The following is a 26,173-nucleotide window of genomic DNA, read 5'->3' on the forward strand; positions in this document are numbered from 1 at the left end:
ATGATGCTCCCTCAGACATCTGGGTATAGCTTGTGTATGAGTCAAAAAAGAACTCAGATAAACAGGAGAGATCACATAACAGGAAACAATTTGACTTCAAAGACTCAGGGCCTTAAAAGTAAAATAAAATCTTAAATTACTTTAACAGGCAGGCAGAAACCACACACCCTTTGGGGTTTGCACCAGAACCTGGCAAAATTTGCAGAGGGGAATACATGTCTTGGGTTTGTCATACACTAGTGTCCTTCCTGAGCTTTTTCCTCAGGATGATGGCACTTCTTTCATGTGACCATAGTCGTCATGTTGAACAGATGGTCAGTCTTGAAAGAAAAATTACTGTAGAATCATGGATATTGCTTGAGATATGGTCTGCTAGTCTTGGAATGTGGCATTTCATCAGAGGCTTGCTGTGATGATTTTTCAGGCTATTTTTTCATACTAAATAGTATGTTTTTAAAAAACAAGCAAACAACAACAACAACAACAAAAAACCAGCAACACCAAAATGGCATTGGATGTGCTTAGCTAAAAGGTTTTGCTATCTCATTAAAATATGTCCTTTTCTTTCAGGAGAGGATCCATGGCACAATCTGGAACGAGATTGATGATTTAAAGGCATTCAAGGTGCTGGATCTAGAAGATTTTGAAAAGATGTTCTCAGCATATCAGAGACACCAGGTAGGGGTGGAGTCTTCTATACCTTGTCTTCCTTGACTTTCTGGAGGAGAAAGGCACACTTATGACAGTGATTTGGATTCCTGCCCACCTGCAGTCAGGCTGCATTATTTGCTGTTCTGTCACTGTTTAAAAAATCACAAGATCAAAAGAAGAGGGGAGGATACAGTGGGCAGAGTATAACCTTCTGTTATCTTAATAGTAATAGACAGCTCTGAGACAACAATCCCCAACAGGTGATGCTCAATTTGACCTCAGCAGCCACTGGCTTCCAACAGCTCCTGAGCTTTATGTTCATGCTTGCTAGCCATCTTTTTATTTCTCTCATATCTTTCTACTTCTGTATTTCCCAGGGAAAAAGTCTGTAGTTGCCCAGGTACTGAAGCAAGGTGACTGAATTAGCTGTCTTTTGCTTTGTATCTTTATTTCTTAAACAGCCAACTGATCCAACTGGCTAGGTGACAGAAACTGTCTGAATGAGAGATTATAATACAAACAGCATGCTTTAAAAGTAGCCATTTATTAGAATGTCTTTTTTCCTTCCTCTTTTTCTTGGAAAGCAAGTCACCTTCAACCCATCTATCTCCATTGAATGAAATTTAGCAGGAGAGGGATTGTACTTGCATTCCCTGAACTCCCCCAGCTTTCGTTTGTTTTTGGAATGTGCTTGGAGAAATTCAATCTTTGCTACTCTGCGAAATCAGATCATTGCTTTGGAATTTTAGACACAGACATAATTGCCATAAACAGCCTTTATGATTAAGCTCTACAATGATGATGGTAACTTCATTGTAATTATTCAGTACCTTAGAATTAACATGCAAAACCCTTGTCTTTGGACTTTTCCATCTGTTCTTTTCTTTATCTCTCTCTTTCATTTTTTCTTTCTATTTAATTCAATGAACATAATGAATAACTAATGAATAACTGTTCTGATTAACTAGCTCACAACCATCCAGATAAGCATCCTAATGTGAACTGTGAAGACAGCAATGTTACCCATTGCACGATGAGGTTTAATTTCTTACGCTCCTGCAAATAGCTGTTGCTGTTTCTGTGGGTCCCTCTCTTTCTCAGCCTGTGAATCCCATTCATTGAAATAAGAACTTGGTTTATAGAGGAAAAGAAAGGCACAGAAAACTGCACTGCTGTACAGGATTGGGTTTAGACCCTGTGCCTACAGCTTAGTTATGGCAGTGAGCTCCCAGGTGTCATGCAAATAGCCAGACTGCCATCTGTGCACAAGAGCAACTGTCAAGGTACCATTCCAGTGTAGTGGTTTTGTGTCAACACATGCCATTTCAGGTGCAAACATTGTAGTTTCCTCACTAGAAACAACCTCCCTTGCCTCCGTTGGTCTCCAAAATCCAAAACCAAAGGCATCCTGGTCTGCAGACTCTCAGAAGCGAAGCGTTTATGGATGTGTTGTTACCAACCACTGCAAAGCTACCTGGCCTATTAAGCCATACACAAACCTGGCCTTAAACAGACCTTTAACCTAAACCTTCCCACTGGAATGGAGCTATCATCAGTGACCTCCATGAGTCTCAGAAGAGTCCTCTTCAATCCTTATTAAGCACACTTTATGACAGTGGCTCCAGACACTGGAGTGTCACTTGTGTAAGCTCGTCATATTTTTATGTAGTTAAGTGTATTGCTACCCTTCCATCTTCCATTTTGATTTTACACTGCCAATTTTTTCCTTAAATATTCCATTGTTGTTACTTTAAGTTATGCTTTCTATTTCATCCATACTTATTCCAAAGCAAACTGGATTCCAATCAGCAAATCCTTGTTAATTTTTATTTTTTTATTTTAAGTCCAGGCAACCAAATTGCTTTTGAATCAAATTCTTATGAGAACTTTTCCAGTTGATTCACACGTAGTCTTTTCTCCTCTTTTCTTTCTTGAAATATACCACTCTGGCCAAGTATGTGTTTACCCTGGGTTTGTGACTTTTAAACTTCATCCAAATGTCTATAAAGAAAAATGTCAATGCAAAACTCTGCTCTTTTACATCTGAAATGTTGAACAAATTCAGATAGAGACATTTCTTTCTTTGCTGCTATTAACATGATCTTCATATTTTTTCAGTTTCGTTTATATTAAACAGCTTCTTTTCTTTCTTCGTCGTTTTTTTTAATGTCAAAGGATCTTTTCTCCTCTCTCAAGCCCAGTGTGTCATTTTGGGTGCCTATCAGGGAAAGCAAAATTGCCCAGCATACGGAATACTAGACCAAGAGTTCTTAAAACTTGTCTTTTGACTTTGCTCCAATCTGACTGTGTAATACTGACCTTTCGATTCAGTATATTTGATGTTTTCCTGGAGTATGAAATAAGTTGTGAAACAGTTGGTGTTTGTTACCCAGTGGTCCTGTAAGATTTTTTTAGTGGTTACAAAGTGCTTTTGGCTATAAGTTGTTGGCTATAAGTTGTTAAAGGGTATAATGTGCTATTGAAACAAGTTGTTACTGTTAACGGCAAACTGTGCCTATGCATCAGGAGAGGAGAACTGACCCTTGATTTTTAACCTTGGCAGTTCTTTCAGTAAGGCTCTGGACTAGATTTGTAAAGGTATTTAAGCATTATCGTAGTTAATGTTTCGAGACCTAAGAGATTTATGGTTTGGAGACCAAATTTATTATTTTCAGAAAAGACCAAGAACTCTTATTTCCCTAACACCTGCTGATTTAAAATATGCAAAGAAATGCTGAAATACCTTTAAACCATCTGGCCCAGTATTACTTGCTAAGCATTTTATTCTCTTAGAAAACAGTGTGTGTCTAAATTCAGCTGCCTTGTTAAACTTGGTATCCTTCTCTGTGACTGATTCTTGGCATGTTTCCTTCTTTGTTATTTGCGGCTGCTGCCTGCATAGGACCTGCTAACTAACCCTTCCTCCTGTAAGCAGGTGAGTATCATCGTCTGCCTTCTGATCCTCTCTTAGTGCTTGGGAAGGTGAAGCACTGCACTGTGCTGTTACAGGATCATTCCTTGTCTCGTGCCAGTTTTCCATATGTCCTTGCACCTCTGCTTTTAGTTCTCTTTTTGATGATCCTAAGCAAAAAGACCAGGGACAGAGATGTGAATGTGAACTCTTCCTTCACCATGGTAATAGTTTCTCCGGCGGAGAACACAGGGGTGGAAAGGCAGCCTTCATTCCTACTGTTCCCATCTGTGGTGCATCTGCTTTGGACACGACTGAAGTCTTCAGATGTGTTCACTAGCCACAGGCTTCCTGATAATGAAAATCTTTCTTTCTGTAGAACAAGGATGCACTTCAGTTGGACAAATGGATTTGTGCCAACTGAGAGGAGCAGAAGGGTTAGAATAGAGGGAAACCTACCACATTTAGGATTGATGAAACCCTCAGAGAGTTCAGTGCAATATTGAAATAGTATTTAGATGAAGCAGAGATATCAGACTGCCAGTGTGTCTTCAAACTGGCTACCTCTCACTTTATTCAACATCTTAAGCAAAATTTGTGGGAGAACTTTTGGGAAGAGCAACACTCTTATAAGGGATTTTTCAGATGTCATCCCTCGTGTCTTTGTAGGAAAGCAGTCCTCGCTGTGAGTGCTCAGGGAACTGTATCTAGGAAGTTTCCTCTGCCACTGGAGGAGGCTGATACATAGACCTGGGTCATGAACCTGAGTTATCATCATGGCAACGTGCACCATGAAGCAAGTCGGTGTGGTAGAATTGGTTCCCAAAGTATTGATAATTACTAAAACCTAGCATGCTACTGTGGTACCAGACCATATGTTCTGCAGTTCACCAAACTCAAACTGTATTTGAAACAGTACAGCAGCATGAGAAACATATCCCACATGTCTAGTCATGACTAGTAGTGATTTTTTCAGCTGATCTTTGAATTTGCAATTAAAATATCAAATCTGAAATACTCTTTGAAGCATATAACACAATATTAGTCCACATGGAAAGTTGGTAAAGCAAGATGGAATAAAATGTAGGGATGTTGTCTATTAGCTTGACAGCAGTTCCAACTGTTCTTGCTTTGTGAGCTTGACTTATCTCACAAAAGCTGGTCACTACTGCCCCCTTGCTCCTCTTTTTCTGTCTAAGAAAATGCAGATAGTCCATATGCAATCTGTTTTCCTTCAGCTAAACTTGAAATCTGGCTTCAGTAAAACCTGAGGCTTCATCTGCTTTTGCTTACACGTAACTCCAAGTGTCTATAAATATCCCTCTCCTCAATATGAGTTCAAGAGAATATATTTTTAGATGAGACCAGCCCAATCCTTGGTCACAAGGAATGGGCCATGTCTGAATAGTTCAGGTATTCATCTCTGTTGAACCTTCAGGGCTGGGGAATTGAAACGGGATGGAGACTGTTACACCAATCCCTGTTGCATGGCTTGAGGGGAAACCATCTGAACACACACACAGTGCGTAGCCAAGCCCTGAAACAGTGCATAGACAAGCCCTGAATTTTTTTTTATTTTTTTTTTTCCCTGGGATGGGTGCTGGATAATGGTAACCAGCTGTGCTTGTCTGCAAACACTAGCCAGTGAGGGGCAGTGAAGCTTTTAAACCAGGAGCAAAGCACAGACCTACCGATACCTTTCTGCCAAGCTAGACACATTGGGTACCTCCAGCAGACCTATATATAGTGTGTGTATTTTCAGGTAGTGCACCTGCTTATAAATGCTGCTTAATATTGGTGGTGGCTCACTGCAACACATCTGAGCACAGTCATATGTTATATGAATCCTTTGTATGTCCAGTAGCAGCACAAGCTGAGTGCAGCTGGTTGTAGCGTGAACTCAGACAACTAACAGTATGAATCTCTCTATGGCTTACATTTAAATCTTAAATATTTGCATATAAAAAAATCCTGAAGTGGGTTAATCAGGAGAGTAGTAAACCATTCAAAATCATCATATTAGGAATTAGTAACTAAATCAGACACTAATGGACGGAAGGCCTGATCTGCAGAGCTTTCAGTCCTGGGAGTTAATGCTGGGAATTCCATGCTTGCTATGGTCTTACATCTTTCCATGGGTATCTGCTGCTGATCTCACTCAGAGACAGGACAGTGGGGTAGACGGACCTCTTGGTCTGACCCAGCATGCTTGCTGATATGTCCGAAGATAGAAGACAGGTTGTTAGTGTGATGGATGCATTCAAAGCTGGATCATACTCCTGAGTTTCAAAATCTCGAGAAATGACAATACGAGTATCTTGGAAATGCATTTTTGAAGAGGTTCCAGCAGCTGCGAGCTGGGAAGATAAAAACGGTCCTGTTTCCAATTTCCTCTTCTCTGTTGGTTACAAGGGAGCTATTATCCAGGATTACCACTTTTTATCATTACCTCTACTCCCTTTAAGGAATGGTGTTAAAAGACACTCGAAGTAACTACAGAAAGCCAATCTCTGGAAAGAAAACAAAAGCCCTGAGTCTGGTATGTAGGCAGGACAAGGAGTCAGAGATTTCTGGATGGTCAGACTGGGTCTGCAGTTAGTTTCTGTCTATGTTCTGTGTCAAACATTTTGGACTGGAATTTTCCAGAGTTTTCCCAAGTGGTGAGTTTGGCAATGGGGATATACAGAAAACTTTGGGAAAAGTAGTTTCTCAATGATTAATTCATTTTAAAAGAGAGGCTAGTTCAGATATAGATGTTGACCTTTTGGTAAAATACATTTGTAAGATAAATGCCATCTTGCCCTGCTGTTTGCATCTCACGCATAATATGGATGGGACTGGCCCAGTGGCAGCCTTAAGAGATGGTGGGAGCTTTTTTCCTCATAGAGCTGCAGCTTTTCAAAAGTGCTGTGTAAACTCTGCAGGAAACATCCACAGAAGGATATGCTGTGACACCAGTGGGCTTCACCATCATGTGCCCAGTTTTCCTGTCACCCTAATTTTACACCAGAACATCATAATAATACAAGTGTTAGTAGAATTAATCCAATAGGTTAGAATCAGGTCTAGAATTTTCAGTTAAAGATGATCTTATAGGTGGGAATGAGTTGCTTCTGTTTGTCTAGTAATCTTCTGGCCTTTCTGTCTCCTTTTCTCACCATGTGGGTGGATTTTCCCAAGTTGGGATGTTGTGTTGTGTTTTTTTTTGTTTGTTTGTTTTTCCATCACACTCAGCTAAATCTATCAGTGTTGGGTGAGTAGATAAGGAAAAAAACATGATACTGACTGTTTTCCCCCCTTTTGAATTACATGCAGAAAGAGATGGGTTCAACAGAAGACCTTTACCTCTCCACACGAAAGGTGAAAGAGCTCTCTGTGATTGATGGCCGGAGGGCCCAGAATTGTGTCATTCTCCTTTCCAAGTAAGTGTGCTGAGCCTTAGCTCACAGCATATGCTGTGGTCAATGTAGAGGCAAGAGGGAATGAAATTTAACAAATGGACATGTTCTTTTCTCACCTAGACCTGCTGTCTAATACCTGTTGCACTTCAGACAAACCTCTCTTGCAGTGTGATAAAAGCACGTGCCTCTGGTGAAGTGTCAGCTCTCTTAATACACACACACACGAATGCACACACACACACGTTTTGTGCATTGAACAGATAGACATAGACACCAGGATGTATCTGAACACTCATTACTAGAAAACTATCAGTACTTACAGGCAGATGAAAGCAGCTGCTTGGCAGTGCTTCCACTTCACTCTACGTGATGTGTCCCCCACGCTTTTAGTATGTCATTTGGCTCTGCTTGTTCTACATTTTGTTTTCTAAATGTTAACGTGAGCATCTCCCTGGAATACAGCAGTTTAGAGAGTGGTGTTCATCTTTGTTATTTTTGGCACTTCAAGGGAAAGATGATAAATGTAAGAAGAGATATTCAAGAATTAGGTCTTGTATTTGCAAGGTAGGCTTTGGAAACCATGATCTGTCTTTGCATGCTCCTGAAATGACTCTTATGTCTTCAAATGTTGTGACATCTGAGCTCTCTGTATGGTTTTCATGACTTTCTACTAACAAGAGTACTGGGCTGGATGTCTGTCACTGAGCAGCAAATTTGTGCAGGCACTGATCCGCCTGAGAAGATTGCTTTTTCTGCCAGAGAAAGGATAGCAAGGCTGGAGACAGATGCTAGGAAACCTGTGACAGTACTGCACAAGAAAACAATTGAATTGATCAGCAGAAAATACAGTTTCATGTGATTGCTTTTCTGCTCTAGCAAAGTAACAGTTAAAAGCAAAGTTGCAGCCAGACCACCAGGACTGGAATATGTTCTTTCCACTGCTTAGTGAAAACCATGGAGGCTCTCTCATTATGCTACTTATGTGGCATTAGCCTGCATGTCAGCAGGACCCCTGCCATCCAAACTAGCAAGGAGAGAAGGCTTACATTTCTCTCCCTGCAGTATTTGCCAACACATGTCTTTGCTGGTGTTGGCAGCTGTCTGCAGACTCAGGCAGAGGGATGCTGAAGGTATAGGGGCAACAGGATTTTCATGCTGTTTGACAGACCTGTGAAAATGTGCCTGGGTTCAGATTAAGTCATGTAAGCATATGAAACATTTCCTAGAGTGGTAACATAGTGTGTGCAGGTGGCTGGGCTGAGGAGGATCCAGGAAGGTGGTCTATGACTTGCTATGACATGATGTTTATTTTTAAATATTTGCTATCCCCAGAACAGAAGTGGTATGGATGGCATCAGCATGTTTGTCACCAATAACCTCTTCTGCCATATAAATCTGGCCTAATCCTCTCTAAACAGTGAGAGAGAGACAAAGGACAGTCCCTGTTCTTTGTCTTTCCCCGTTACCCTCCAGAAAAGTGGCCTTGCAGCATTAGCCTTGCACTTCAGGGTATACAGCATGTGGTCACTCCGGGTGTGCCATGACACCCGTCTGCCTCAAGTTGCTAGTTTGGACTCATGAGCTGAAAAGCTGTGTTTTATGCCCACCAACTTCTCCACTAAGAAATATCCTGGTCTTATTGTTAGCAGGCCTAACATGGATGATGGAGATTCTGAGACTGATCTCACTGTCCCTGAGGATCCTGCCAGTTTGCATCGTACCCTGCTAGCTTTGTGTGCTATGCTATGGGAATGGCCTGTCACCAGGGCTACCACTGGCTTAGATCATTTAATGTTTGTAATGGGTAGTGTTACACCCAGCATATCTGAAAGATCTTATAGCTTGGCACAGGATTGCTACTCCTCCCCAAACCTCCCTTTTAAAGCAACTAGAAAAGCAAATTGGGAACTAAGCAATTGGGAACTAAAATGGCACCTCTGTCTATATTCCTGCCTCTTATTGCTCTTTCTGCTTATATGGATCTATTGTTAAAGACAGCAATTGGGAGGATTGGCTGTAGACAATAATTGACAGGATTATATATATATATATATATATATTATATATATATATTTCATTATTCCAATTCTTCCAATTTTTTCTTCAAATTCTTTCATTATTCCAATTCTTCCTCCTCCATTGGGTTAAACCCTTAGAGAGACTCCCAGCCAAACCATCCCTGGCTGCTGCCATGTCCTTGCTTCTCCCACAGTGCACCTTACACATGCACATGGGTGTGCACACACACACAATGAGATTTAAAAATGGTGACAAACAAAGAGAGTTTGTGCAACCCTGAGCTGGAGCTCCAGCATTCAGGTTGCCATAGCATCTGCCAACAGCTGTTTCCAATTTACTCTAACTGTGCATTTATCCCTGTAGTTTATTCCCCCTTTGTTTACACTAAACTGTCGTGTCCTTTAAAGTAAAATAGCTGCATGGGTTGGGTTTTCTTTCCCTCCACTACTCAAATGTTTTTGTTTTACTAACACTATGTTAGAAGGGGTCAGGCAGAGCTCATATTTCATATGGTCCAACAAGCCAAAACTTAGCTAGAGTGAGAAATAGATGTCTCTTGCTTTCTTTCACAGAGAGACCGGAGCATGGTAGACTGAAATGAGATGAAAATTGAATTGTTAGCTAATTTTTGCTGACACGTAACACTGCAATTTGTAAGATCTCCTCCCTATTCTCATCTCTATTTTCATAGAAAGCTTTATTTCAGCTATTTGATAACAACATTCAGTTTTCCTTCAATGGAAGGATGTACTTGTCCACGTTTAATGGGGTCTGATGGACCCAGAACCAAGCTTTGTCCTATAGGCCAACTGTAAGGGTTTGAACAGGCACAAGATCAGTTGATATCACATTATTTCCAGTAGGCTATAATTCAATCAAGACATGGAACCAGCTGTCTGTGGTGAGTCCAGGCGCCCACCGTCTTTGAGTTTGGCTTTCTTAATGGTATTTCCAACATACGGTTATTTCTGTCACACTGGAAATCTGCTATCCCTCATGAATTTCCTGATGTCTTCAGTTTCCACCAGGCTGGAGATTTACTGTCAGACTTGTGTGGTCTGGAAGAGCCATCCCAGATCCCTGTGCTTCCCTGCTTTCACCTCACAGCTGGAAATTTCTCTGACCTCTCTCACCAGTATGGCTTCTCTCCCTCTATTACTTAAGCAACAGAGAGTATTTTTACTGCTCTAGGGTTTTTGTTGTAGCACATCTTTAAACGTTCTCTGCAGAACACGCCTATAGGATACATCTCTCACTGCGAAATGCTCTGGTTCTCTGAGACACATTGCTCACGTTGAACACGGAGGTTGAATGTATATTTATGGAACATTTTTGGACAAGTTATTTTACGTGAATTCCATCAAAATCATTATGCCAGAGTTGTTCTGAGATGTGTTTGTTATTCCTGTGGCCCAGCTAGTTAGCAGAAACCTCCTCAAGAGGCTGGAAACAGTATGAATGCTAGGAAAATGTCATAAATATAGTAGCAGGAGAAGGCTACACAATCTGACTACACAAAAATAGTTTTAAATGTGAATATCATAGTCATCAGATACTGTGAACCAGGCTTAGCAGGCAGCTTTACCAAATGTTTGTGGCTTTCGTGATTGCTTATTCAAACATCTATCAGTAAGGGAGAAGGGACCAGTGCATCATTTCCAACGAGAACACTAAAGAGACCGAGTATTTTTCTCACAGAGTTCTGCCTGCTCAGAGGTTCTAAACCCTTTCAGCTCAAACGTTAACAGGACAAGCTATTCAGCCAATGCTAATACCATGTGCTGTTTCTGCTGTGCCCCCAGCCCCCTGTGTGCCTTTCTGCCATGTGGCAATATATTTTTCACTCTTATATCAAGGCACGTCCCAAACATTATGGTAGCTTGGGGTACAGATGATATCCTGATATTGAAATAGATCACTGGACTTAGCAGTTCAGTTCCTCAGTGTGCTGCTTGAAAAACACCAGGCTATAAACACTGCTTCTTGCTTCCTGGAGGAATTTTTTGTTTTTAAGTAAATGTTCACAATAAATGACTTTAATTGCTATCCAAAGTATGATAAACCCCATGGTTAAACTGAACACATCAGCCAATGCCATCCTGTCTTAGACCATGACTAGGAACTAGTAGGTAGGGCTGTCATAAAGGATGAACCACTGTCTCATCAATATGCCACTGTAATTTGGAGATTCCCAAGTTTGTCCCTGCTTTGCTCTGCTTGGCTTGGAAAGATGGCCATCTCAGATCCTTCTCCGTAGGAAACTGAGAGTGTTTGGATGGCTTGGCCACTTCTTCTGAAGGCCAGCTTTCACTTGGCCAGCTTTCTCTGAAGGAGTAAAAGAAAAGAAAAGCCCGTTTCTTTATGCACTTAGCAAAATACTTTCACAATGAAGTGCTGAAAAGGCACTGGTAGATTTTTGCCCAATATGTTGACACAGACGCATATCCCAACTGTTGTTCCCCAAACTTCTTCACTGGCAAGATGTGTTGGCAGCTAAGATAAGGAGATGCAAAAAAAAAGGAAGCTTCAGTGTCTTCTGGGTGAATTTGCAGTTAGACTAACCTGACATTCCTGAATGCTTATTCTGAAAGTAGAGAGAGTATTCCCAGAAGGTAGCTATTTAACATCAGCCTGCAGCTTGGCAGTCATACAGGACCTTAGGAGAGCTCAGAAGTTAGAGAAGGTTTGTGTCCCAGAGTTTGGGAGCAAATTAACTAAGAACCTGTGTGAAATGAGTTGTGGAGATGGAGAAGTCTGCAGTCAGCAAAAGCTAAGATTTGGATGAGCTGTATGAACTGGCCTTAGGATGCAGCTAAGTATGTGCATGTGTGTGGGGTCATGCTCATGCATGAGGAAGGGGCAAGGACTATTTCACTGCCACCCTCTCTACGAGCAGCAATGTCACAACTGCTACTGCTAGCATCTTTGGAAGCACTGTGGTTCAGTTCAGTTAGAAGAGGAAATGGTCTCAATAAATGACAACCAGTCCCTTTCTCCAAAGAAAAAGGAAGGGTGGGAATGTGATCCACGTGGTATGGGATATTCATGTAGCTGCAACAAGATTCAGGGCTCTCTGGTAGCAGGCAGCCACACTTTTTTCTCAAAAGCTAAGCAAGATCCAAGGAACAAACCCATGAAGTGACTCACGTTTTCCTCTATGGGGGGAGATGGTTAATGAGCGACAAATATTCTGTTTTGATCCATGGGAGGGAGGAATGAAGGGGGGAAGTTACTGTGACTTAAATCAATGGGTATATTTAAGAAGGAAAAATGAACGAGTGCTGGATGTCTGTAAGGGAAGTTGATGTAAAACTGCGACATGTCTCCCAGGCATGTTCAGAGTCAGGCTGCCGGCTTTCTCCGAGAGGACGAAACAATAAACCACTTGATGTCTGCAAGTGAAGCTGGTGTTAAATCAGCCGAGGTGTCCTGGGGAGATTAGTGATGAATTACTCTGCAGAGTCAATAGAGATTATTTATGAAGCCGGAGGGGATAGAGGGAAGCAGGCTAAGTACCATATCAGAAGTTATTTGGTACTTGTTGAGTTTTAACATTGCTTGAAGATGACTCAAGCAGTTGGACTTCCATAGGCTGCCACCAGATGTATGGGTAAGCAGAAAAGGAGGGAACATTCTCTGTAAAGATTCTTTTTGTTGCTCATCTGACCAGCATCAGGACACTGTTAAACAAAACCTGTCAGTGAATGAATGTGTTGCAGCTGAGGAAAGGGCCACAGTGTTTTCTTCTGGTCACATTTACTTCCTGAGTTAGACCCCTGATTTGGTTAAGAAGTGTGAGGCAGAGAGAATACAGCTTGGATTGTATGCTGTTCTGAATTGAGTTGTCTCCAGCAGCTGGAGGAAGAGAGCCTGGATCTGCAAACCTTGTAAGACAGTCATTGCAGGCTTTCCAATAGATACTGGAATTACTGAAATGTAATTTCTGTAGTGTAAATTTCTGGGCCATAGTTCCACTTTAACTTGATGTCTGTCCCACGTGAGTTTTAGACTCTGAGGGATGCCTCTATTCAGTTCTAAATGGAAAAATTTTACGCATCTGCTTTAGGTTCCTCTTTAATCAGTTCACCTGTTTCTGTTTAAAGCAGCACATCTGTTTCACGTTACCACTGGCCATCTTTAAGATCTACTGCATGGCTGGGCATGAATTTTGAAAATAGAAGAAGAATCACTTGAGTAACAATTCTTTGGTCAGTATTTCAGCCAGTTTTTACTGGGAAGATCCCTGTATTGTACTATTGATGCTTAAAGCTCTTGAAACACATTTTGCTTCCGACAAGGAACAAGCCCGCTTTGGAAAAGTAAGCTTGCTTTGCCATAAATTCTTCTGTACTTGTAATTGGATTGGTAATAATTGAGGATGCACACCTGCAGGCACTGTGACCCCATTACAGGCCTGTAAGTGACTAAGTTAAACTGTTTTTCAGCAGGGGGCTGGCAGGCTTTCTGATTCTCTCTACTGTGGGCTAAACCATCCAAGCCAGATGTTTTCCTGCTGATGGCAGGGCACAGAATCATTCAAGAAATCAAAGTGTTTGTATAACTGTCTGTCCTTGGGGCTCTCAATTATTTTTGAACAGATGATGTTTTAAAGTGTATTTAGTGGTGATGAATGGCGGCAGACAGAGGAGCTTGGAGTCTGAAGTCCTCAGGTTCCTGGACAGAATAGCGAGATCAGCAGTAATGTGAGCTACAACTTCTGTGGTGTTAATGTGCCTCAAACCTTTCTATTTGGTCTTGTTTACGGCACCCCCAAGCACACACACAGGAACTTGCTCTATGCAAGGGGGTGATCCGTATAATAATAGCTTGAATTATTTTCATGGAAAAAACATGAAATTCACCCTTGATTTTTTAAAAAGCTTTAATGAAAGTAGCAAAAACAACAACAACAAAAAACCAGCATGCTGGTGTTCATGAGTTGGCCTGTTGTGTCTCCTCTGACAGGCTATGTGCCTGTGTCACAAGATACATGTCCTCTGTGTGAAGGCCAGATCCTGGAAAATAAAATTGCACTCTAATGCTTTCAAAACTGTAGGCACCAAATTGTCTGGACATGTGTATGCATGTCTGCTAGGAGTCAAGCCCGCACCCAACAGCATGCTTCTGAATCATCGTAGGGTTTGATCAGCTCAGGGTCACACAACCATGGACTTTACAATTCATGATTATTAAAGCAAAAAGAAACCCTTCGGCTTTCTGATTGAGACAGTAGGACGTTTGCAAAAGCCCATGTACCGAGGTTTGTTGTTTTGGTCTGGAGTCAAACTGATGACCCAAAGCTAAAAGTTTCCACCCTTTCACTGTAAACCTTCTAATCCTTCTATCTCGTCCAATTATGGCCTGATTTTCTAGGTTTTCTGGAAATTCAGTAGCCTTTATCTTAATTAGCTGGTATCAGTTTGCCCTCCTTGTCATCAACAGACAAAATGACTAGTCAGGAACAGAGTGCAAGTAATTAATTAAGAGGTGTAATATTTAAAACCTTTTAAATGTCTGCTGATTCATATTTTAGGTTCCAGCTGTTGGTTATATTGGGCAATATTAAAATGTTTCAAGTTTCTCAGATTTAGTAATATTTCCTGTCTGTACAAATAAAGCTCTTTCTTTTGCTTTTACATAGTTCCAAAAATGTGATTCCATCCAAATGGCATTAGCAATGTGAAATTTCAACATGGAATTTGTTAGCACAGAAGACAAAAACATTCTGGCTCATGCATCAGCCTGCCTCTCGTTTATATTTGTATTTTCTCTTTCTGCTGTTAATTAATTATGTTGATTGTAGAAGGCCCATGGAGACTGCAGACTTCACTCCTCAAATATTTCTTTTCACACTTCCCTGTTTCGGTCCCCACATTGAGATTTTCTTGTGGGTAGTCTTTCCTTTATGGTTCATTCAGTTCCGCTCCACTCTGCTAGTTGTTGCTGAGGGTGTTGTGGGTTGGGGATGGTAGGACAGAATTTGTTGCTTGCACATTTATTTGTTGTCTCACACACTGAGAACTACTAAGTTCACTTCAGGGAATCTATCAAACATCCTCTCTGTTATCACAAATTTTGACTTTCTGGTGTGCCCTGGATTTCAAGTGGAGACCTTGAGGATTTTTTTATAGATTCCTTGTTTTGTTTTAACTGATGATCCCTACTCATTGCACACAGGCAGGAATAAATGGGGAGGAAAACATAATTTTAATACTTTGAATAATATTATTAAGATCTTGGTTTTAAGGCTTGTTTCATATCGGATATGAAGCACAGATGTTTCTGTGCTGTCAGTTCCTTTTTCGTCTGTGACTGCTTTCAGAACTTAGCAAGCACAACCAGAAACCCTTTTCTCAGATCTGTCAGGGAAAGATCAGCATCATTACTTGCTACCCTGGGAGACTCCTTAATATTTACACGTAGAAGTGAAATGCGGACTCACCATCACTTAATAGCCACGTGGATTTGAGGGGTTTTAGTACAGTAAAAACTTATGAGGGCGGTATTTTGATACAAGGGAAGTTGGAAGCACTTTTGATCTGTGAGGACCTGATTCTTGTTAATCAACATATAATCTTCAATGATTGTTTGATTAGCTGAAGGGGATTTAAAAAAGGAAAACTGAAAACACGATCTAGAAAATCTCTGTCTTTGCAACATAGCTTCATATTGGACCTTCCTATGGTTCTTTTGTGCTTTTTTAGAGCAACTTTTCAGACCTCCTATTTTCTGAATTGTCAGAGTCACTTAAACTTTGCACTAATGGTACGATATTGATACTGTTGAAAGGCTGAAGCTGTCTAATGAAGAAATCAGACAAGCAATCTTGAAGATGGATGAACAAGAAGACCTAGCAAAAGATATGCTTGAGCAGGTGAGAATGATTACAGTCAGCTATATCTTATCCTGAATAAGTTCCTCACTGCGTTTTTTCAGGTGAAGTCTGTGGATATATGTACTGGCTCTGCTGGTATGTCTGCAGATTTGAACTGCATGCTGGAGCATGAGACACATTATTTTTCCCAATGTCATCAAACATACTTCCCTCATGTATCCCTCTCTATGTGTTTCAGTTTGAATTTGATCCCTTGGGCTTTTGGATTTCATAACAGCATACTTTTCCTGATGCAAAATACACATGATTACCATTGGTCTGGGATTTCCTTTCATGCCCTCTCTTCTTACCTGTGACTTTCCCATAACTCTTTATACTGTTGATCTTTTTCTTTTCTTAATCTCTTCCCTACCCTCTACCCTTCACCCCACTTCCCCAGTTTTTCCATTGGGAAATGTCATGAATCAGGCCATGTATGTCAATGGACTCTAACCTCTGAGAACTTGCATTCTTGCTAAAACAGTTAGAAAGGGAGTGAACAACTTCTGTCCTCTGCACTTTGTTCACTGCATAGCTCGTAGGGAAACCAAACCAAACCATAAATAAATAAATAAATAGTATTAAACCACCATTGTCCAATTTCCCCCATTTATAGAGGGTGAAAGATGATACTTTGACCAAAGATGCATATGATAAAATTCTTTAGGAGTGCACAAGGTTCTCAACTCCATGACAAATGTGATTCCTTCTTTGTGTGCAGTCACAGTATTTAATCATACACAAAAAGCTTTTCCATTTCAAAAATTTATAGCCTGCTTGTCATCTTAACTGAATGCTTGCAGCTGCTTTAAAAGTCTCTGCAAGCTTCTGATGCTCCACACCTTTGAATATTACATTTTTGAGGGGTGGGATAAGGTATTAAAGAAGTGGTGTGAAGCAGTGCTTAGTGTGCCTTGCAAGCAGTTTTCTCCATGTGGGTGTGTGCTGAGGTTGTGTGCATGGCAATGTTCATAACAAGACTAAAGCACAACTACCACCAGATATGTCAAAAATCTGTCAAAGTATGAGCTTTTAAGGTCAGCACATGAATAGCAGCTAGTGTCAGATACACATCTAGCGGATTGGTTATTGTTTATTGTTTCCGCAGAGTAGGGCAGGCCCAAGAGAGATAGATGAGTCTTTGTGTGTGCTTTAGGATAGGCACGATGGGTAGTTCACACTGATTGGGACGCATCCTGCTCCTGTTTGCACCAATCTAAACTTGAATTAAGCCTGTGGGAATCAAAGTTCTTTTTGTACTTTCCCTTGGGTAAGCTACAGAAGCACTTGGCCTTTAGGATTTGGAAATGGGAAAATCCCCCTTGGAAATGAAAGTGAATCTAATAGGGTCAGGGAAGGATAAAGACAGAACAGCAAGCAGAGATTTAACAAAGGTCAGGTTTGTAGCCACAGCTGTGCTTTCTTGAAGTTACAGTCACATGGCTGAATCAAAGCGATGCTTCCTCATGGTGGAAGAGAAATCTCTCATTTTGGTGTTTGGTTTGTCTCTGCCACTCCAGCTGCTGAAGTTTGTTCCTGAAAAGAGTGATACTGACCTGTTGGAGGAGCATAAACATGAAATTGAGCGCATGGCCCGGGCGGATCGTTTCCTCTTTGAAATGAGCAGGTCTGTTAGATGCATTATGTGAATATGCACCGAGTGCTTCCTAGAAGCACTTGTAATTGTTATTGAAAATGGATTATCTAGCACTGAGGGGGAATATGCAAGAGTCTGTGGACCAGCATCATACCCTGTGTTTCCCTGAAGCCCACAAATATTACAAATGTTTGCATTCTTTACACAAACTTTTTATTGATAATAAACTCTCTCCATGCTGTCATTTAAGGACAGCCCCCTAATGACAAGCAGAAATCTGTCTCCTCTGCCTAGCTTTATTCACACAAAAAGGAATCTCATGACTCTCATATTTTGAGAGTAATGGGAATTCTTCCAGCTCCCTTTCATCTGGACCTCATGCCTTCAGGTCCTCTATTTTCCTAACCGTGTTGGTTAAGTAGAGTTAAATTTTTGACCTATGTCCATAATCCCATGCATAGACTTTGTGGGACTCAACATCAAACAATTAGTTTATGTAGGCAATGTACTGGCCCTGGTCTTCAAAATATAGTTCAAGTTCAGTTCTGACTTTGCTCTACTTTTTGTGCAGGATTGACCACTACCAACAGCGGCTTCAGGCATTATTCTTTAAGAAGAAGTTTCCAGAGAGGCTGGCAGAAGCAAAGCCAAAAGTAGAAGGTATAGTTAAAGCCTCTGCTAGGAGTTGGATAAAGGGGTAGGAAAGGTCAAGAGAGCCTTGTCTTCAAAGGCAGTGCTGTTACATTGCATGTTATGGTTGTAAATCCAGTGAGTCCAAGACATATCATGTGCTGGGAAACAAATTCTGTCTGACGTGCTTCTTACACCCATTGACTTAATAAAGTCAGCATTGTGGTTGTTATGCTGTATATATGACCTGACAGATATGTCAATGTACTGCCAAGTATTGCTGACCTGCCAAAAGCTTCCATGGCCTTTCCATGCAGGTCAGCTTCCCCTTCCTACCCCAAGTCCTTTCACCATCCCTCTCCTTGGGGCAGTTAGGATGGTTGCCTCGGGATGGTGGTATTCTGGAAAGGTGTCATTTACAAGGAGGGGGTGCATGGCTCCTGTGCAACATCTCTGGTTATCAAAGAGAGGAGGAGAGTGTCTTCCACTCTGCATTTTCAGATGAGCTCAAGCCTTCCCCCTATTCTACCTACCTATATTTCTAGAGTAGGAGATCTAGGAGAACAACCCCACTCCTGGGTTCAGAGGAGTGTCCTGTAGGTTAGATGGGGTGCATCTTCCTTCTTGTTGTCCTGGTTCTGGGCATGTGGATGAGGACAGGACAGTACATGGACAGACTACATTTAGTGTGCAATAGTCAGATAGGCATTTAGGGCACTTCAAATTATGGGTTAGCATATGTTAAAAACAGCCACTGTGCAATAACTTGTTCATTTTTTTTCCTTCTTTTCAAGCTATTCTTCTGGCATCCAAAGAACTCATCCGCAGCAAACGTTTGAGGCAACTCCTGGAGGTGGTTCTGGCCTTTGGCAATTACATGAACAAGGGCCAAAGGGGAAGTGCATATGGCTTCAAAGTCTCCAGCTTGAACAAAATTGCAGACACCAAATCCAGCATAGACAGGTAGGCTAGAAGGCCCTAAATGAGTTAGTTACTGTGCTGCTGCATCTCCTATTATAGCAATGAAAGCGAGGGGTTTTTTTGGTTGTTTTTTTAAACTCTGTAGACCATTTAAATAATTTGGCATTTAAGTGGTGCTTTTAATTCTAAAGTATTCTGAAGTTTTTAAGACTTGATATTAACAGAGCACTCAAGTTTTGCCATTTCTTTGGACAGTGCACATCTGTTGTTAGATTGGGTTTCTACAACACTGTGCAAAGATGACAAAATGTAGTATTACACAAATAACTGAAATAAGTTTTGGGGGAAGGAGGATTTCTATGGAATTTGCCCTTTATACCAAAAGTTTATGGCCATGGTTTTGCAAAAAAAAAGAAAACAAAAATCTCTGACCACAGCCTTACACATCCTGTGAAACATGGGAATATGGCATGTGTTTCTGATGCAGAACTATCATAAACTGTCTCTCTACCTACACCAGCAATAGCTCAGTGAGACTGAGCTTGGTTCTGTCTACGGCAGTTAAGGAAAATAGCTGTTATTGGGGGGGGAGCTGAAGGGAATGTGCTGGAGCTTACTGTTTATGGACATGGGCTGCAAGTCTTTATGGTGTTACCCTATGTTTTGCTCCACATCCCCATAGTGGTTCTGGAAATTAATCCAGCTGTGACTGGGAAGAGACTATCACCTTTGGCTTGAGCAGCACTGTTTCCCTTGGAGATTTCCTATTCTGGTTCATACTAACTTGCACCTTTCTTGACTTGTGAGACCTTCTGAGACCACAGTTGTGGTGAAATGACTTCAGGTTGTAACAGAATGGCAGTGAGAAGCCATAGGAAATTCTTCCCTACCTAATAGAGTTTGAAATAACAGGACTCTGTTTTGACTACCATGATGTCCTTTCCATATTCCAAGGCTAACACTTGTGTAGCTAGCGTTGAACATTTCTTTAGCCTTAATGTAGCTTGACTTGATTTTCCGTATATTAAATGTCCTCTGCAGATTCTGTGTTCTCTCCAGTTCCCAGGCTCTAGTCTGTGTGAAACAGTGACCATATGTTTTCTTGCCTGTCTGTTAACCACACAACACCCACTTCAAGAAGCTGTTAGGGCTGGCTGCCCTCTCTACATGCAAAATTCACTGATGCAAAATTCACCGTTTACTTTACATATCTTAAACATGCTCCTGCATCTTCCTCAATCTTCTTTCTTTCCACTTGTACTTGAGCTGCCATTGCTTTTGTAGTAGGGAACCCTCCAATTTGAGTATAGCTATTTTACTGTAGGAATCTTTTTTGCATCTTTTTCAGTCTTCAAGAATCTTTTCTTCTTCTCAGTGAACTATTTTTTTTTCCACATTGCCTCTGAGAACAAAGTCACTTCTGCCTTGACAGTTGATGTCACTTTAGTATTTTTGCTTGTTTATTCACTGGAATATACGGGACGAATAGTATAGAGTGTTATGCAATTTTCTTTTCCATTATACCAGCTATGCAGATGGCTGGAAGCATGCTGTTATTTCTGGAATAAACTGAAGTGGAATATATCGCTTGGGGCTTTAGTAAGAATGGTTCATAAAGGGCTAATTCATTTTTGTCTGTGATACTTTTATTTCAATAACAAAACTGCTAACTGCTGCTCTATTGCTTGCTTTGCTCAGTCAAGCACATTTCCTACCTAAATATTTTTCACTGTTTTGCCACAATCCTCGCACTTTCCTTTTCCTACTCATTACCATCTTCCTTCTAATTTCTTTCCTTTTTTTTTTTTTTAAAAGGAACATTACACTATTGCACTACTTGATTATGATATTTGAGAAGAATTATCCAGATATCCTAGATATTCAATCTGAGTTGCAGCATCTTCCAGAAGCAGCAAAAGTCAAGTAAGTCCAATCTTCTTGTTTATTCCCAGATCTGGAGTTCCCAGTGATTTCTGTTAACTTAATGATTATTTGTTTTGTTTTTTTTCTTTGCTGTCTTCCAAACTTACGGCCATCCCTTCAGCTGGGATACCTGAAATGCCTTTGCTAACATCTTTGATGTTACTCAATTGTAGATGACGAGAGAATTGCTACCCAAAATCTTTTGTGTAAACAAACTGACTACTTTATTCAGATACGTTTATATCTGCTCTGTTTCTTAATCAGATATTGTAACTAGGCTGGTTGTTGTTTGTAATTTGCTCACCATACTCCGTGGCAGGTCATCTAAGTCATGCGATATTTTTTCTGGATAATTTGGTTAATTATCTGGATGATTTTCTGGATAATCCTAAACTAGAGTCAGTTAGGCACAGAGGCTAAATTAAGCCATTTTCAAGAAGATCCTTCAAAATCTTGCACAAATCAGTCTTGCACAGAAATTTCAAAAGCATTGTACTTTCTGCACAAATGTCAATGATGATTTTTTTCCATTTCTGTAGATGTTTGTTGAAAATGAATACACAAGCCATCCCCTAAATTACTAGCATTTTTTTTTCTTTCCAAAGCACTGTTGCCCTTTTCAAAAATAACCTTTGCATATTATTTGTCCAGCTATGGTTCTTTGTACAGGCAACTACACCAGCTACTGAAAGAGGAGTGGAGAAAAAAAAAAAAAAAAAAAAAAAAGGTTCACATTTAAAGACATTTATTAAGGCTATAGTGGTGTTTTGGAGGTGTAGTCAAATCCTTAGCAAATCCTTAGCAAAAAAAGAGGAGATGCCTGCTGACTCACAAATAACTACCTACTAGTTACCTGGAAATAAAAAGTCTTTTTTCATACAAGTCCTAGGGAAAATTTCTTGTTTGTGTATGGTGAGCAGAAAATCAGTATGCCACTTGTGTCTGGGGATGTATTTATTAACAGTAAACCTATATGCTGAGTTACAATGCAAGCTTGCAAGGACTACGATATGGTAAAGATACAGATGGAAAAAAACAGCAATTTTTGGACCATAAGGAAGACAAAAATTACATGTCAATATCCGGTTAATGAAACTTAATAGTTTATTGGTTCGTGAATTGTATTAGAGACAATCTGAGACCACAGTAATGTGTATGTTAAAGCTGGAGACCCTGCAGTGTGTCAGACAACTTTTTGCAGGCTGGCCTCCCCTTGCTGGAGGGTCAGGCTCAGCTCACAGGGCAGATGTTCTGAGTACAACCCCCTGCTTCTTCCCAGGCAAATCACTATCTTTAATGTGTCCACAGGCAAGCGGGATCTGCCTCAACTTACATTTCATACAAAAAGAAACACAGAGCATTAACATTTCCCCTCATTTCTAATCATCTGCTGTGGCTGGTGCCAGAGGCCGGATAGCAGACTTGATGGGCCAATGGTCTGTTCTGCTACACAGTTCCTGTATTCCTGTTTAACACTGCTCTTTTTGTTTTATCTGCTCTGTGTCTGTCTCCTGTGCAGCCTGGTAGAGCTGGAGAAGGAAGTCAACAATATAAAGACCGGATTGAAAGCTGTTGAAGCTGTAAGTATCTGAAGGTTTCCAAAGCTCCATACTTAAAATATCTCACTGAGAATCAGGGGCACTATATATTTTATGATAAGAGAAAGTGCGCTTTCTTTTTCAGTTCCTTTCCATTCCTTTCCAGAATGCATTAACTAAGAAAAAACAAATAAAAGCTTCTCATGTGGAGCTCCTGCTGATGATCTTAGCAGACTTAGGCCTAATGAAAAGCTTGTTTGATCTAGGTCTGGAGAGTAAAAGGACAGTTTGACAAACGGCATGCACTGGAAGGAAAAATAAAATTCTTTCTCTTTCTTACTGGGGAATGGATGACTGCTGAGCAAATGTTTCACGTGCCTCTTGGAGTACTAGTAAACAAGTAGTGCACTGTTATATGCAACCCTAAAGTATCGTAAGCACTCCCTGGGAAAACAAAGGAGAAGACAGACTAGTTAAGGATGAGGGAGTTGAGCTGTCAAGCAAAACTGAAATGTTCCAGCTATTAATGAAAACCCTTTAAGCTGGACTTAGGTTGCCTGTTTTTAATCTGTACACAGTGCAGAGACTCCCATCTCAGTAGACAGCAGTACAAATGGGGCATTGATGCAGTTGTGTATATTGAACTGTAGGAGTTAATGCTGAGGTTATGGGCCTGAATACTCCCTCGAGTCACAAATTTGTATGTCGTCTGTGATTCCCCTATACTGAAGCCTTCTTTAGTTAGAATGTTGATCTTCTTCCTGGGGAATGGATCTAGCCTTCCTGAAGTAGGAGAGCACAGCGCAGGACACCATGTTTGGTGAGGGAGCTAGGAACTCTCACATTTGCTTCTTGGTTACGCCATTGACATATGTGTGTGGCTTTGATCAGCCTCATGTTTGCTTCATCCCTGTGAAGGTATATATGGCAGTTATGAATACCTACCTCTCACAAAGGCTGACACGGTATGTAGCAAAATAGTGTTCACAAAATGCTTGAGAAAATAAAGATTAAACGCCAGCACTCTTTTCTCTCTGTCTCTTAACATCTCCCATTATCTGCACAAATAAATATGCTCTGCCCCTAAGAACAGAAATCTCTGTTTCTACAAGGAACAAACCCATATGTTCAGTGTGTTGCTGGCACCTCTTGGCTGTTGGATATACTGAGGCACAGGCAGTGCTGAAGAGAGACAAGACAGAGGTCTTTGAAAGCCAAGAAGGTCCTTCCAGTGGTTAGCTGTTTCTTGCCTTTTCTACCAGGGTTTCTTTAGCCACACTTTTCAGTGTCCCTCTGTCTTCAGGAAGCTATGTTTCACTCGTCTTTTTAAAAGCAAGACAGTGTAATGCTAGTGGGGCGTTCCAGATGGCTGATTCTGAATGTCTCCAGTGTCTCACTGGGGGCAATACTGATAACAGCAGCAGCTTGAATGCGTAACTTTCTTCCAGATGTGCCAGGCACGGGGTCTTAGCACCATCCTAGAGGAAAATTCTGTCTTCTAGCAAATGTCCTCTGCTGCCTTTGCTGTTTGTCTGCAGCTCCTGCCGCGGGACTGCTGGTGAAGGGACCACTTTTGGAGAATCACATTGGGTGGTTTCTGTGAGATGATTACCTATCTAGAAGAAACTAAACCAGGACTCTCCAGTCCCCCATATCTGCTTTGAGACAGGCAGTGATGACTTCATTTTCCTTTCACCTGACCTGAGTTTGGTTTGGATCCTGGGGATAGAGAAAGGGCTGTGGGGCCTACCAGCAGTCTACCAGGCTCTCTGGCTGTCTCCAGCAGTTCATCATCTAATTAGCTGGTGATTCTCCTGGGAAAAAGCAAATCTTCCAACCCTTATTTCTGGGTTGTTGGGGTAAGAGGAAGGCAGCAATGGGAAGAGATCTTGCTGCATTTGCAGGGAGCCATGTTTGGGAATTAAAAGTACCTGTAAAGTGAAGGCTGACATAAAGTTCATGACTTGGAGAGGCCCAGTTTTGGCTTGGGCAGGCAATTCCCCCTGTTGAAATGTGAGTACCTACTTCTGTTGTACTGTCTGTGATTGGGTTATTTGTCCTTTTCCCTTTGCAGCCAATTTTTCTTCTCTTTCCTATACATGGGTTCAATGGGCCATCTCTCTTCCCATTCAATCACTGTCTTCCCCGCTCACTCTTTTTGCCATGGTATTTATCATCTGGGGCTGCCAGCACCTCCCAGTCTGCCTGCTCAATTCGCGGTTTTCTGGCATGTAAAAAGCGGCACTATAGCAGCAATAGGAGGGTGCTGTCAGGTGGAAGGGGGAGGAGGGGAAGGTGTGATTCTTGATTCCAGTCCAGTGTGTTCTTACCACAGCCTTGGCTCCAGTGACTGAGAAGTTTCCTCAAGGCCCCTTAAGAATAGAAAGCTAAAAATAGTTCCACAGTCAGATGTTCTTAAAGGTACTGTTAACTCTTCATTTTCATGGACTTGCAGCTTTTTTGTAAAAATAAGTTACATTCCTTTGTCAAGGCAGCTATTGCCTTTGCGTAGGATGCTCCCAGAAGAACAGCTAAGTAGTTTTTGGTCTTCTCCAAATCAGAAATGAATTCTGCCAACGGAACCCTTCCCTCACACAACAAGGGGATCCTGAGCACCACTTTTGAAGCCCCTGCCATGATTGAATCATTTCATACCTCCAGAGATCCAGCAGCCCAGACCACCAAGGGCAGTGCTAACTTGTTGTGCTGTTATGACTAGTAGAGACCATTTCTAGAAGATATAGAGGAGTTTCTTATTCTCTGGCATTGCTCTTGGGCTGATTACATAATCGTGTTGGTTACTTTTGTGGGTTTTTTAATTTGGAAGAATTACTCTACAGGGAAGGACTGGATTTGAAATTGAAGAATAGACCATCTAATCTTAATTTTACTTTGAAACACATTGCTCTCCAGTAACAGTCCCAAGTGCCATAGTTTTCAACAGTGTAAGATAACAAAACTATTATACTTACCTGCTCAAGGAGCAGAGGGGGCTAGAGAAGGGTGAGGGACAAGTAGAACAACTTTCAGCTAAAATTAATTTAAAAATTAGAATGAGAAACTATGGCTGAAAAAAATATGAGTAATTCTCAGAAGCATGTGAAGTGACATTTCCTTTACTTCTAAGGTCCAATTCAGAGTGATTGTAGCATAGAGGCAATGCACTGCAAAGTAACTGAATAGTGCTCCTGGGACAATCCCTGATGGTGTATTAGGAAAACCAGTGGAGAAGAGGATGTAATATAAATCAGAGAAGGTAGCACTTCTTTAACATAGACTGTTCTCCAGCCACCTACTCATTGCTTTTCTTGTCACTTTTCTACCTTGTGGTCTTTCTTTGTAGTAGTTACATTCTCTTTCCAACTCACATCAGAAGAGAATAGATGTCACATCTGATTTTACATTGTTGATAGCCAAAGTCATTCTGTGCATTTATCAGTGCTGTAGAGCAAATCCCAAGGTGTTTCTCTGTGTAGATTCTTATAAACCCACTCATTTGGCTCTGTGAAACAGTATTTTGATGACCGGTGCAAGTGAGCACCAAACATACTTGTAGCTAAGTTGCAGCCAGCACAAAAATGTTTTTTTCCAAATGGAACAGAAGGTCAGATCATAACTTGACCTGCTGTTTCATGCTGGTTTTCCCTAGAGAGAAAGCAAGACTTTATCATTCCCACTGATTATTCAGCTGAGAATAAAGTTGAGTGC

The 26,173-nt window shown here is 41.0% G+C and overlaps 1 protein-coding gene across 9 annotated transcripts in view; it reads left to right on the forward strand.

Annotated features, from left to right (window-relative positions):
* The window catches only part of DAAM2 (dishevelled associated activator of morphogenesis 2), a 199,286-nt gene that overhangs the window by 156,361 nt on the left and 16,752 nt on the right, over positions 1-26,173 (forward strand). For 8 of the 9 annotated variants that reach the window (XM_035323266.1, XM_035323270.1, XM_035323267.1 and 5 more), the window contains 9 exons: positions 571-678; positions 3,554-3,586; positions 6,878-6,984; positions 15,772-15,856; positions 17,377-17,483; positions 18,025-18,113; positions 18,878-19,046; positions 20,820-20,927; positions 22,447-22,507. In XM_035323266.1, the coding sequence (XP_035179157.1) occupies positions 571-678; positions 3,554-3,586; positions 6,878-6,984; positions 15,772-15,856; positions 17,377-17,483; positions 18,025-18,113; positions 18,878-19,046; positions 20,820-20,927; positions 22,447-22,507 (867 nt within the window). The remainder of the gene's footprint in view (positions 1-570; positions 679-3,553; positions 3,587-6,877; positions 6,985-15,771; positions 15,857-17,376; positions 17,484-18,024; positions 18,114-18,877; positions 19,047-20,819; positions 20,928-22,446; positions 22,508-26,173) is intronic. The other variant, XM_035323272.1, reaches the window with a different exon arrangement.

The sequence above is a fragment of the Oxyura jamaicensis genome, chromosome 3, assembly GCF_011077185.1.
Source record: "Oxyura jamaicensis isolate SHBP4307 breed ruddy duck chromosome 3, BPBGC_Ojam_1.0, whole genome shotgun sequence".
NCBI classification, from domain to species: domain Eukaryota; kingdom Metazoa; phylum Chordata; class Aves; order Anseriformes; family Anatidae; genus Oxyura; species Oxyura jamaicensis.